This window comes from Cetorhinus maximus, chromosome 11 (genome assembly GCF_964194155.1).
Source record: "Cetorhinus maximus chromosome 11, sCetMax3.hap1.1, whole genome shotgun sequence".
Taxonomy (NCBI): domain Eukaryota; kingdom Metazoa; phylum Chordata; class Chondrichthyes; order Lamniformes; family Cetorhinidae; genus Cetorhinus; species Cetorhinus maximus.
Genome location: NC_135889.1, coordinates 40,259,608 through 40,274,108, shown reverse-complemented (window position 1 = coordinate 40,274,108; position 14,501 = coordinate 40,259,608). Strand labels below are relative to the sequence as shown.

Genomic DNA, 14,501 nt, shown 5'->3' with positions numbered 1-14,501 from the left:
GATGGCTGAGGGTGTCGGTTGCTTAGCAGAGCTCCCTGTGAACCAAAGTAGAGATAATTAGTGCATGGCAGCAGAGTCAAAAGCAGGAGAGAACACTCACATTTGCGTTGAGAGGGATGATGTGGTGCACGATCCTCACGAGGGTATTCACCACCAACCTCACTGTCACTGCAGGCACGGTCCACATCCTCACCAGTCGGCGCGGTGGCAAGCTCCTCAAAGTGGGTGAGGGGTCTAATGTGGGCCACTCCACCCCCGGTCTGGGGCCTCTCCCTGCTGTTGTGAGCAGGCTTCTGCATGAAGAAGAGAGTGTGAGCAAAACACATGGCACTGCATGGAATGTTTGTGTGGTGAGCAGAGACATGGACGCGATAAGGATGTGAGCTCCAGAGGATATGAGCCTGAGGAAGATGTGAGGGTGTGTGTGTGAGAGTTAGTGGTGTTGTCCCTTGAGGTGTGAGATCCCTGTGGATGTGTGATGGGTTTGAGAGTGCGTGAGTTGAGAGTGATGAGAAAAGTGACTTACCCTGGTGGAACAGAGGAAATCATTCATCCTGTGGCGGCACTAGGTGGCTGTCCTCTTTTGCAGGCAGTGGCACTGACCATACTGCCACCACCTCCCAAGCTGAGTTGGTGATGTTGCTCCCCATTCTACGGCCAGAGCGGGGGGTTGAGGACATCATGGCAGGCCTCCATTGCATTGAAAAGGTGCCCAAGCGACGCATCATTAAACTTCTGGGCTGCAGTCTTTTTACCTTTCGGGACCATGTCGTGGGCTGGAAACAGTTGTGTGCACGCGGCTGCACTTTAAATATGGTGCCCGGTGTGAGGAAGCAGAGAAGTGATGGTGTGGTGGGTGAATGAGAGCCTGCCTGTCATCAAAACGCCATGTTTCCCGGGAATGCATAATTAATGCAGCAGGATTGAGACAATATGGTGCGAGAATTGCATTGCGGCCAGCGGATAAAAAGTCGTTTTTTTCCCACCTGCTACCACACTTAGCACAAATCTGGGACGATTCCGCCCAATGACAGTGCTAAAAATAGACTTCAAAATATTAAAAACATCAAAAAGTTTTAAAAATGTTGGTTTGGTCTTCCTGGACAACTCAATACTTCCCTGCATTATAAATCTTGTGACTGCAGTGTTTGCATCCCCTTTTCGAAGTTCAGAAATCACGTCAGCAAAATGTATTTTTGTGTATTTTCAGTTTTCCTGCAATACCCGTGATGGGAATATTTGGTACTGTTTCACATTGCTCTGCGAGTTTATGTCATTACTTGTTTTTTTTACATTTGGCCTACACACACAAATTTTTTGGAGTTGTCAGCTTTTTGCGGGTTGTCGGGTATTTTAGGTGGACAAGTTGTTTCTGCAAAAATTTTGAACATTTTAAACCATTGACTGAATTCAGTGAGTTAGTAGAAAGTAACTGGAGAGAGATAATTGTTATATGTATATGACTCTTCAAAATATCTGTTTCACTGCTACTTTTAAACAAAATATAAGGGATTTGTATGCACTTTCAAAAAAGTTAGTTGTTGAAAATTCTGCTTTGATCTCTGGAATTTGCTTATTTTGTTCTCTCCTAGCAGTATTGGTAGAATTATCAAGGAGAAAACTAGATTGCCCACCACATATTTTGAGCGAAGAACAGGCGGTTAAGGGCCTAATATGTGCTGGGGACTTCCAGCCCGACTGCCATCATATTGGGCCACAATGCTTTCAAGCATTCTTAGATGCCTAAGATCAGTGTTGGATCATTTAAAAGAATGGTTCTGTGCCTATTGCAGGACCCTTCTGCCATATTGGGCAAAAACCCATCAGTGCTTGAACTGCACTAGCTCCAACGAATTTTTGTTTCTACAACAGCCTAAATAGTGGTTATTAAGGGGACTGCTGAAGGTTATGGAAGGAAAAAAAAAGTTTTCATAATCCAAGTGAATGTGGGACAGGAGTGCTCCTTTTGGTTCCACATTAAAGCTGGATCACTGCCATCTAGGGCTCGCCTCCTCCTGATCACCTTCCTTCCAGGACTTAACTAGGCCCCATGATTGGCATCCCAGCCAGCTGATTTAGCTCTTTGCTGCAGATGGTAAACTTCCTCTCAGTGCATGACTCGTGTTAGCAGTATGCCAGTGGTTTCCTAATAATGCAAGAGGAGCCATCCGTTTAGGTGTGAAGGTCATTGCTATTGCTTGGTTTGCACTCAGCAAGGGACATCAATAAATTTGCAGGTCACACAGTTGTTATGCTTCAAATGCTCCCAGTTGGGGGCATGAATTGATACTAGAAGAGTGCTAATGTGATGCCATGCTAATTTTTATCAAAAGCTTTTATCCCTCCTATTACATTATCCTATTTTGGCTGATAACACCTTGCTATTTGGCTTCCCAAAGTTTCTGGGATATTTCACTGCTTCCCCCTCGTTCACTTATGGAATGTTAATGTTAAAAATGCTGGTCTAGCATATCCTTCTCCTGTCATGGATAATGCTGAAATGTCTATGCAGTATGTTTGATGAATAAAACTGCAGTAGAGGCGATAGGATTTGTTTAAGAAAATGAGTTTCCTTTTCTTCTTCCACTCTTAATGGGTGAGGAGGAATGAAATGATTTAGTGGTTCCATCATGGTAATATTCCAAATATGATGTGACTCTTTGTAGTTAGGCTAATAAACTAGATTTTGCATCAATAAAAAGGGCCATGTTCATTTGAAAAGAGAGATCTGGCAATCAATTAATATTCTCATGGGAATCTATGGAAAATTAGATGTAAGGATTTGTCATCTTCAATTACAGATGTTACAATGAGAGTTTGTAATATAGAGGCTCTAATTGCTTAGCCAAGCCATTTTGCAGAGGTGACATTAATGATAGCTTTATTATACATAAAATATCTTTCCTATTGTCTTTGGGAAAATTGTAGTATGTATCCCAAAATAAATACTTTCATAGCTATATATTAACCTGAGCTATTTGAGGACTTCAAAGCTGCTGTTAAATGTATTTGCTTTTTGTATTGTGCACTATTGTTTAGAAAATATGAATATTAATTTAGTTTGGTTCAAGTGCACTGAAATGAATGTATTAGTCCATCCAATCTTAAGGACAGTTTGAGAGCATGAAAACTTTAGATTTACATGATACAACTGGAAAGTCACACTGCACTATTGAAGTCTGTTAAGAGATTAATGTCATATTTAAAATGTTTCTTTTTAAACAATGTCTTTGCATTTTTGTACTCAACAATGAAAGAAACAATAACGATAGGATTAGTGTTTTTCATTTTCTCAGCCAGTTGCTATAGGCCGGATGTTTGCTGAGGAGATGGGTCTCAGGGGTCAGGTAGGTTCCTGACTCCACAAATCTGTCTCTGTTAAGGAGGCCCTGTTCACTATATTTTCATTCTGGAGAAGCAGAGTGGGGTGGAGCACGGAGATGGGCCTGAGGAGGCAACAAAGAGGACAGAAGGGAAGGCTAGCAATCTGAAAGGCCCGCCCCTGTTTACTGGGACATTGGCCCAGCTTTGTTCATGACTTCTAGGTCCTCAAGCCCTCAACACCTACCCACCATGCCCCTCCATATCACCCATGATCCCCCTCCCCATGCATCCCCCATATCCACTCTCCTACTATCCATTATGTAGAGAACCAGTGAGCCATTGGCAAAGTCTGACCTCTGAAACTGACATAATAAGCAAAGAAGCTATGAAAATATCCTCTCTTTAAAAAAAACCTGCTTCTTACAACCTCTTAAAAGCTGTCAATCAGTCACAGCCATTCATAGTATCAATGACAGAAGCTTCTATCCATTTCGTGCCTCTTAATTTTGTGCAAGTAAGCATTTAGTCATTGAAAAACCATGTCAAAGATCAGGATATTACAAGGTAATAAATATGTCAGTCAAACAAAGCGTAACACTTCCTTGCATGATATGTCAACATTGTCTGTTGAGAGCTAAATGCATTAGCCATTCTTGGAGCTCAGACATGCGTTCATAATGAGACCATCTAGAAAAATCTAACTGCTTCTGTTGATACAGTTGCCAGCATGGGGGTTATACAGTGACATGGAGAGGGTATGAGGTGGCATGGGGGTGTGGGTAGGGTTTGAAGGCTCGAGAGCCTAACAGCCTTTTATAAAACTGGGCCATAGTCCAGAGAACTGAGGCGGGCCTTTAAACCAGCTTGCCTCCTTGGATGCCTCCAAACTACCTCTGGATTCTAACATCTCCCTGGAGCAAAAATTGTGCGTGACAGGGCCTTACATATCAAGGGGATCAACATGTGACTTAATAAGGCAGCTGTTTCGTGTATGTACAGCAATGAGGCATTAAAAGCATTCTGAATTAGAAATTATAGAGTTGAGTTGAGTGACTTTTTCCGAATCGGTTGAGTAGCTAACAAAACTGAATAAAATGTAAAACAATTAAAACCAGAGGGGATCTTGCAACTTTATTCACTAGTAATTTTTTTCCTCCTACCAGGCGATTTTGCTGTCCTGATTAATGCCGGAATGTCTGTGAAACAAGCCATTGTTTACAACCTCTTGTCAGCTCTGCTTGCATATGTTGGTGTAGTAATAGGTATAGCTGTGGGACAGTATACTTATAATTTAACCCAATGGATCTTTGCTATCACTGCGGGCATGTTCCTATATGTGGCATTGGTGGATATGGTGAGTAATATCTTGGAAATTATTCATTGGATTTTAAAAATTTCTGATCTGAACTAATTAAATTGACCCTAATTTTAAATTGGCTTGGAGGATTTTTTTTGCTGTCTCTTCAAAAAGTAAACCTTTTAATATATTGGTGTACTTAAAAGCATCCATGGGAATGATTTAAACATTAGTTTGCTGATATTTATTTATTCTGGAACAACAAGTTAAAAACCTCAGTAGGAAGTTTCTATTGTGTTACCTAAATGTGAGTTAAGATATCAATTAAATGATTGTGTTATTAGCAATACATATATAGGTTTAAAAAAAACAAATGTTCACAAAGAATAAAGTGTCCCATTGCAATTAGCTTCAAGATCTGGCTGTGTGTAATAATGAAGACAATGAACGGGTCTGGTTCCTGTTCTAAAACTCATCACTACTTCATCAGTGTGCTTCCTTTTTTTTTTGACTGCCTGAAATGATCAATTTTATTTTTTTCAAAGTTCCATTTCTTTAAATGTGAATTTACTATTTTGATTGGAAATGCGTTGGAAATTTCAGAGGACGATTGAAGCCTCATGAATGCTTGTATTCAAATGAGATAACAATTCTTTCTCTACCACTCACCAATTTTTCATTATGTGCAAATTGACTTACATTAAAAAAACACACTGCAGGGAGATAGCTTTAAACATCTATTTTCATCAAGCAAAACCATTGTACTCATTTTCAATGAAGTGAAACCTAAAATGAAAGTTCTTCAAAACAAAAGAATGCTCATGCTATGGATATGTTATTTTTCCTTAAGTATTACTTCTGAATTTTCCTCTCAGTACTAGTAGAGTAGGCCACTGGCCACCCATTCACCACCCTACCAGATGTAAAAGATGGGATGCTGGGGAAGTGAGGAGTGGTGGTGGAAGGCAGATTCCAAACAGTGCAGCTGATTACCCCTGGCTTCCACAGTCCACTCCGGGAACCTCCTGGGGGGAAGAGTTCCGATAGTTTCTGGGGCAGTAGCAGAATATTTACTGCCCCTTTCGGAGAGCGACAACAGTAAGCAACTCTCCCCCTTATCAGGCTCCAAGCACTGACTCTTGTGAGACTAAGCAACATTGAAACTGCAGCCAGAGCTTGAAGGTCTTTCTACCCTCTTAAATTTGGCCTCTACTTTCTCTTGTGCAATGGAGGCAGTACCACCATCGCATTTTCCTTCCTGTTTTTGGTTGGGATCCTGTATGAATAAACAACCGCAAACTAGGAAAATAGGTTGTGGTTGGGATGCTAGATGGAAGATGCCCTTCCACAATCCTGGCTGCCTCCAAGAGGCAGAGGGAACTCTATCCCCACAAACCTATTGCTCAATGAGCTTGACCTTTTGTTGCAATAGAGGTCACTTTTGGAAGGAGAATCTTGTAGGGCATCCTCATTGTTTTTTATCAAAAGCTTTGCTTCCAAGGGAAGGTATTGTCAAAACAAATAATATTTGAATAGGTAAATAACCCTGAAGTGCACAGTTCATTAATAACAGCTAGATATAAGGTTTGAGGGCTATTATAGAATTCAGATAGCAAAATATATATTGAATAGTGGACCAAAATAATATCTTCTGGAAAAAAATTAAATTTACCAGTAAATTTTTATCTTTGTTTTCTTAACATACATTTCTAATTTCATGTGCTGATTTGCAGTTTGACTGATGAATTTCTATTGGAAAAATACATGTCTACTACTGTGCTTAGACTTCTCATTTTACTGTTCCCAGAGTTGCAATAAAACCAATAAATTCTGTACCCTCTTCAGTTTATTCAAACCACTAAAGGGTGAGATCATTGAGCCCATGACCAAAGCATACCTGAACTTAGGGTCAAAAGAAATTGTTTCTAGAATCATCTTCCATTTAGCACGAACTACTGGTACTGATTACACTTCCACAGGCAGTTCGCTCAAGCAAAGGGAGTAGGCCCCCCACCCCCGGTCTCTAGTAACTCCTTGTGAGCAAGATCATAGGGCTCTGGAGAGGTGGGTGGCAGTTGCTATTCCTATAGTGGAGCACAACACAAGAATTTTTTTTTAAGTAACAAAATAATTGTCACCTACCTTCCATTGGCTGCTGCATGGATCCAAAGAATCCTGAAAAAGGTACCTGCCCTGCTCATTACCTTTAAGATATTTTTATTGAGTCCTTCAACAGGCAGTAGGCCCCTTAACAGCCTGTTCCAGGCATCTGCTCTGATTAACCACCCTAAAACAAAAGCCACCACCCCCTCCCCAAATTTAGCAATGTGACCGGCAGAGAACTGAGTCTGTTTTGCACCTGAAAAATTGCCACAGTGCATTGGAATTTAGACTCAAAGAACTAACATGTTTGTTATACTATTTGCAGTTTTCTCCAGTCCAGTGCACCTTGACATTTGCAGGGCATTTTTGAGTCAGCCATAAGATTTCCCACCTTTTAAGAGTTTGGACTGCAACCAAGTTTCAGTTTACAGCACTGATGAGCTACATCTTTTGCAGAAATTTGTCAGCTTAATTTTCTCTGCAGAAGAAAAATTAAGGATGAAAACCTAAGTTCTGTGATTTCAGTTATTGCGTGTCAAGGTGGAATTAATTGAAGGACCAGGTGTGATAGTTCATCTATTAAATATAAATTCCACACACTCCTGGCATGCCTTACACAATCTCCCCTCTGTAAACTTTCAATCATCCAAAACTCTGCTGCCTGTGTCATTACTTGTACCAAGTCCTGATCATCTATTCACTCCTGTACTTGCCCAATTAAGCAATGCCCCATTTTTAAATTCTCATCCATGTTTTCAAATCCCTCCACAACCTTGCCCTTCCCAATCTTTATAATCTCCTCCAACCCCACAACTCTCTGAGACATCTGTCTCCTCCATTTCTGGCCTCCTGAGCATCCCGATTTTAATCATTCCACCACTTGTGACCCAGCCTTCAGCTGCCTGGACCTTAAGACCTGGAGTTCCCTCTTTGTTTATCTTCCTCTCTTTTCTCCTTTAAGATGCTCCTTAAAACCCATCCTTTGACCAAGCTTGTGGTCATCTGCCCTCATATTTCCATCTGTAGCTCAGTATCAAATTTTGTTAAAGTTCCTGTGAAGTGCCTTGGAACGTTTCACTACATTAAAGGCACAACTCAAGTTGATGTTTTATAAGTCTATACACCATGTATAAAATGTGAACTGTCAGCATAACTAGTCTCCATTTTGAACCAAATTCTGTTCTGTTATGTACTGTATGTTTAGCTTGCCGTACTTTGCAAGCCAGTGCATTATGGAATCGCAGAATCCATTTTGTTTGTTAGTTCGGTTGCTGAAGTAAAATAAAATGGAAGCTGCGGTGTTCAATCACCTTCGCGCCTACGTCTGTATTGATTAATCTTTGAAAAGTTATCGCCAGTACCAGTTTTAAAACATAACAAATTAGTGACAAGGACAATGGACCTGGTGGAGTGGCAGTAATGCCACTCAGTGAAAGTAAAGTGAAAGTGCTAGTAGAAAGAAATTACTAGTAAAAATAACTGAAGTGACAGTAAACAAAAAATAACTGACAAAGAGAAAATAAAAATGTGGAAAAATGACAACACTTACCTGATCTATGGGACATTTTGATGAGACTGTTGAACAGTGGAGCTCCTACGCTTTTGAGTTTTTTGTCCTTGCAAATGGAATTGAAAATGATAGAAAGGTGGCAACTTTCTTAACTGTGATGGGGGCTAAAATCTTTGGCTTATTAAGAAGCTTGGTTAAGCCTGACAAACTTGGCACCAAATCTTATGATGACATTGTAAAAATCCCGGAAATGCATTTTTACCCTAAGCTACATGTCATAGCAGAAAGATTCAGGTTTCACAAAAGAAACCAAGAAGAGGTGGAAACGATTGCGCAGAATATTGCAGTACTTAAAAAGCTCACTGAGCATTGAATTCATAAAGAAGTACTGAACGATACCCTCCGCGACAGGTTGGTCTGTGACCTTCATGGTGAAGTAAACCAGAACACCACCTGACAGAGGCTAACCTCGCTTTGCAGAAAGCTATGCAGTCTCCATAGAGCTAGCTGCAAAAGAAGCACAGTGGCTGAGTGCATCAACTCGAGTGCACAACGTGACAGCTGAGTGAGCAGCCAAGAATGTTACCATTGTGGAAAGCCTGGTTACCATCCATCTGAATGTTGATGCAAAGACCTTGAATGCCATCAGTATAACAAGAAGGGACACATTGAGCTTGCCTGTAAAAACAAAAAAGCATCAGTGAATTAGCAAAGGAAACCAGAGAAAAAGAAACATGCAGTCTGGCGTAACAGGAAGAAAAATCTGCATGTCATACAGCAGGAATGGGAAGACCAGAGTGACACTGAGTCCAAAGAAGAAGTGCCCCTCCACAACAGTAATATTCTCAGCTGCTTGCTATCTTGTGTGCACACTCAGCTGTCACGTTATGCACTCAATGCACTCAGTTGCTGTGCTTCTTTTGCAGCCAGCTCTATGGAGATTCTAATCTCTATGGCCACATCTTGTCAGTGGCAGGTGTTCACAGGGCTATTGGGTAACCCCACTGCTGGAGGGCCAACCAATACATATGGAACTGGATATAAGGGCTGCAGTTTCTCTGGTCCCAGCTGCTGTGTATAAGGAGAAGCTTAAACATCTTCCCTTGACGTCTGCAAAAATCATTCTGAAAACATATACATGGGAATCTGTACCTCTACGGAAGTTAAAGTGGAACTAAATGGACAGACTGCTAAGCTACTACTGTTTGTGGTGAAATGCAACTACTCAGCTTTAGTTGAAGGGTCATGGCTTTAGAAGATCTAGTTAAACTAGGCAGAAGTACACAGCATTGCAAAAGAAGGAACTGCTCTGACAGCTGTTTTAAAAAAATAACTGTTGTTGTTTTCAAAGGAGATTTGGGAAACATGAAGGGAATTACTGTAAAATTGAATTACAAAGCTGACTCTCAACCAAAATTTCTGAAGGCCAGAACTGTGCCTTATGCCATATGACCAAGCTGACCTGGAGCATCTGGTCAAGTACCTATCTCCCATAGCGAATGGGTAACACCCATTGTCTCAGTGCTCAAGAAAGATTGCTCCAAATGCATCTGTGGAGATTTCAAGGTTATTGTTAACCCCATGTTGTGTGCTGAACAATATCCACTTCCCCATATTGAGGACCTTTTTGCTGGCCTGACTGGTGGACAGAAATTCAGCAAACTAGATCTATTCCAGGCCTACTTATAAATGCACATTCATGAGAAGTCACAAGAATATCTTACCATCACAACACACAAGGGACTGTACAGATATTGCTGTTTACCTTTTGGAATAACATCAACTCAAGCCTTGTTTCAGAGGGCTATGGACAAGATCCTGAATGGCTTGTCTGGAGTTCAGTGCTACCTAGACGACATCTTGGTAACGGGCAGGACTAATGAGGATCATCTCAAGAACTAGGATGCCACCCTACAAAGGCTAGAGGGGTATGGCCTATGGGTTTGCAAAGACAAATATGAGTTTTTTCAGTCCTCCGTAGAATATTTGGGGCACGTCATTGATGCTGCTGGGCTTCACGAAGCACCCTCCAAGGTCAAGGCTATTTTTTTTCATTCATTCACGGGATGTGGGCTTTGCTGGCTGGACCAGTATTTATTGCCAATTCCTACTTGCCCTTGAGAAGATGGTGGTGAGCTGCCTATTTGAACCACTGCAGTCCATGTGTAGGTACACCCACAGTGCTGTTAGGAAGGGAGTTCCAGGATTTTGACCCAGCGACAGTGAAGGAACGGCGATATATTTCCAAGTCAGGATGGTGAGTGACTTGGAGGGGAACTTCCAGGTGGTGGTGCTCACATCTAGCTGCAGCCCTTGTCCTTCTTGTGGATGCTCCAGCTCCTCAAAATATCAGCCAGCTTCACTTGTTCTTCGGGCTGCGGAATTATTACGGGAGATTTATTCCACAGCTGGCAACCCTGCTGAAACACCTGCATGAGCTTCTGTGTCAGGACAAAGCCTGGAAATGGACAGAAGCCTGTGATGCTGTGTTCAAGAAGGCTAAAGCAAAGCTGAAAGGTTCTGAGGCACTGACGCACTTTGACCCCTCCTTACCCCCTACAACTTGCCTGTGATGCATCGCCTTATGGAGTTGGAGCTGTTATTTCACACATAGTGCCCTCAAGTGTGGAGAGACCCGTAGCATTCGTTTCACAGACTTTAAGCAAAGCAGAGAGCCAATACACTCAAATCGAATGCTGAGCACTGGATATCATTTTTGGAATCTGGAAATTTCACCAGTACTTGCTGGGATGGAAATTCACACTGCTGACTGATCATCGACCACTCACCTCGATATTCAGTCCACACGCAGGCATCCCTTCCTTAGCTGCAAACAGGATGCAGCGTTGGGCATTGATGTTAGTGCTTACATTTATGACATCAAATATCGAAAATCTACTTTGTATGGCAATGCAGATGGTCTTTCGAGGCTGCCCCTACCAGTTAGCCATGTGGACACTACTCAAAGACATTTTCTACTTTGCACACGTGGAGAACACGCCCATCACTTCAGTCTAAATCAAGAAGGCCACTCGAGTGGACCCAACATTGTCCAAAGTCATGGACCTTGTGATGCATGGCAACTCTTCCCCAAACTTCCAAGCCTCACCTGACCTTCACCCTTGCATTTCCAGGAGGATGAGGTTATCAGTCATTTCAGGATATTTACTTTGGGGCATGAGGGTTATTATTCCACCAATATTGAGGAAACCAGTGTTGGACTCACTGCATTCTGGACACTGTGAAATGAAAGAGATTGCAAGAAGCTACTTTTGGTGCCCTGGCCTGGACCAATACATTGAAGTCAAGGCAAGATCTTGTTTTTTATATCAGAGTGTGAAAAACATGTCTCAATTTGCACCCCTCCATCCATGGGATTGGCTGGAAAACCCTCGGTAGCACATCCACGATTTCGCTGATCCATTTGAAGGAGCAATGCTCATGGTGGCTGTGGATGCTCATTCCAAATGGCCAGAAGTTTCAGTGATGTCCTTTACTACAGCTGAGAGTACAGTTCAACCGTTACGGGTTACTAGAACAACTTGTGACTGATATTGGACCTCAGTTTGTCTCGCAGGAGTTTGAGAATTTTTTGGAAGGAACAGAATTCACCGTATCACATCAGCACCATGCCACCCATCCACCAGTGGATTAGCAGAGAGATTTATTCAAACCAGGAAACGTGCTTAAGATTGGCATGAGGACATTCCTCCATTCAAGAGCATCTGGACACATTTCTGCCGACATACTGCAACTGCGCACTTGCTTTGATCTGCTTAAACCAACAAAAACACGGCAAGTTGTGCAAGATTATCAGCACAGCCAAGTGGAGAGAAGAGCACAAAGATCAAAGCCAAGAAATTTTCTGTCCTGGACAAGAAGTTCTAGCTCGTAATTATGCTACTGGAGCTAAACAGGTTCCTGCTACTGTGATTGCTTAGATAGGGCCTGTTTTGTACACAGTCCAAACTGTCTCACCTGGTGGAGACATGTTGACCAACTGGTGTCAAGTCAAGCGCCATCTAAGGATACACCTCTTATGGAAGAGCCTGATTTCACCACTTTGAGTGAGACATCTCCAAATCAAGGAATGCCAACTCCAGTCTCACCTCAGTCTAGTTAAACTAAAGTTGAAGTCGTCTCGCCTTCGCCTGCATTAGGCACAACTCCAGATTCTAAATTGTCATCAATCCCCAAAGAACATTACTCTGTAAAAGCACCAGAAGTCCACCGTAACCCACACCGGGAAAGAAGACCTCCTGAGCGTCTGAGTTACAGATAAGGCGAACCCATGTGTTCTTTTGTGGGGGGCTGAATAATCCCCAGGGTTCAGCTGGGAATAGAGGCAGCCTACCCTCTTTCCCTAGTTCAGAAAATGTTTTGTTAAACTGGCATTTCCAATAAGCGGGGGGGGTGGCAGGAATATGCTATGTGCTGTATGCCTTGTTTAGCTTGCCGTATTTTGCAAGCCAGTGCATTATGGGATCGTAGAATCCATTTTGTTTGTTAGTTCAGTTGCTGAAGTAAAATAAAACAGAAGTTGCAATGTTCATTCACCTCCATGCCTATGTGTGTATTGATTAACCTTTGAAAAATTATCAGCAGTACCAGTATTAAAACATAACATGTTCATCAGTCGCCATTCAGTTTCCTCTGAATGGGCATGTCTTAAACACCCACCCATCTTCTTGGCAGCACGGCTCTAATGCCTGCTTGATCCCATGCACCTACTCATAAGGTAAGTTTAACCCTAAACATATGTTTCTGAGCTGAAAAATTAAGGTTGACTCTTAATGCGAGTAAAGCTCTAAACATACATTTATTAGCAGAAAAATTGAGGAATCGACTTGTAATCTAAGAACAAGTCTTATATGCCAGGTTGACTTATCAGCAATCCAGGTTGACTTATCAGCAATCTACAGTAAGCTTTAAATTGATTTATGGTGGAAGGGCAGGTGCCTGAAACTGTTGTTTGCAGATTAGGCCTTAATTAAGCTTTTTTTTTTCCCTTTTCAGTTACCAGAGATGCTACACCGTCCAACAGATAACCATGTTCAGGCTAAGTTTGGACACTTTGCGCTGCAGAATGCTGGGATGCTCTGTGGGTTTGCCATCATGCTGCTAATTGCCATTTTTGAGGATCAAATTGTAATCCATTTCTAACAGTTTTGATAGTGTATGGTTTTGTTGCCTTATATGTAACAATTCAGTGGCACATAGGCTTTGCAAAACAAATTGTGACAGATATTTGTTAGTACAGTAGATGACTTTTCACAGCAACTGCTGATTTGTTGGTTGGTTTGATGCACGGTTACTAACATGGTTCAGTATGGAAACTTAAATAATCAACTTTTTAAAATGTCCATGGAGAAGGTAAAATCAATGCTTGAATAAATATTTAGCACAGTTAGATCAGGATAAGTGATGTATTTGTAACAGCTGTTTAGAATACTTCCTTTCGCATGCATTGTGGTAGATGTTTGTTTATGGATGGCAGTCACCAACTGTAATGCCACCAGGATTCATGGTGCTGGTTTTATGAGCTCATATCTTCAGTGTCACAAATAGACAAATTAGCAGATTCCAATTTAGTTTTTAAAATGGTGTGTGTTATAACTTGATTGTAGACATTGTCCATTAAATTCATTTATTATTCACTTTTATCATTCCTCCTTCCATTGTAATACCTCAGAACCATGTTTGCTGTTCTAAGTGATCAGCTAGATTGCTTGCTTGTATGTATTAGTTTGGAGTTAATTTTTGTAAGCCCCTATTAGCCTGTCACTGTGTGACATTTCCCTTTTTGTCACTGTATAAATCAATGTAATAGATCATATGTGATCAAGTGCAACTGGCCAAAATATGATAAATGTGAGTTAGTGGAGCCTGTGATTCTTGTGGGTGTTGATCAATGTGATAGTTCATTGTTAAAGCCAAAGATTATGGAACCTAACCAGTTAATTTTGAAGTTTATATGAAAAGTTTCAGTGTTAAGGTACCATAGACTTTGAGTTTGTCACAAGTGAAATTAAAAAGCATTTTGTTTATCACTTTAAAAAAAGTTTTGATTGTTACAAGCCTGTATTATACTAATGTATGAATGAAACTGGCTCTTTCAAGTTTTACTTAATAAAGTCCTGACAATGCAAAACCATGGTTTTATTGTATTGATGTTGCAATAATCTTTGTTTCAGTGTATCTATAATGATAGGTGATATACAGGCACACAAAATTTTAAAATTTTTTAAATTTCTGCCGGAATCGTAC

General features: G+C 41.2%; 1 protein-coding gene across 4 annotated transcripts in view; it reads left to right on the top strand.

Moving 5' to 3' along the window:
* The window catches only part of slc39a10 (solute carrier family 39 member 10), a 104,338-nt gene extending 89,953 nt beyond the window's left edge, over nucleotides 1-14,385 (top strand). For 3 of the 4 annotated variants that reach the window (XM_078551849.1, XM_078551847.1, XM_078551848.1), the window contains exons 9-10: nucleotides 4,488-4,678; nucleotides 13,251-14,385. In XM_078551849.1, coding sequence (XP_078407975.1) covers nucleotides 4,488-4,678; nucleotides 13,251-13,397 — 338 coding nt within the window. In that variant the 3' untranslated portion in view covers nucleotides 13,398-14,385. The remainder of the gene's footprint in view (nucleotides 1-4,487; nucleotides 4,679-13,250) is intronic. The other variant, XM_078551850.1, reaches the window with a different exon arrangement.
* The last annotated feature ends 116 nt before the right edge of the window (nucleotides 14,386-14,501 follow it).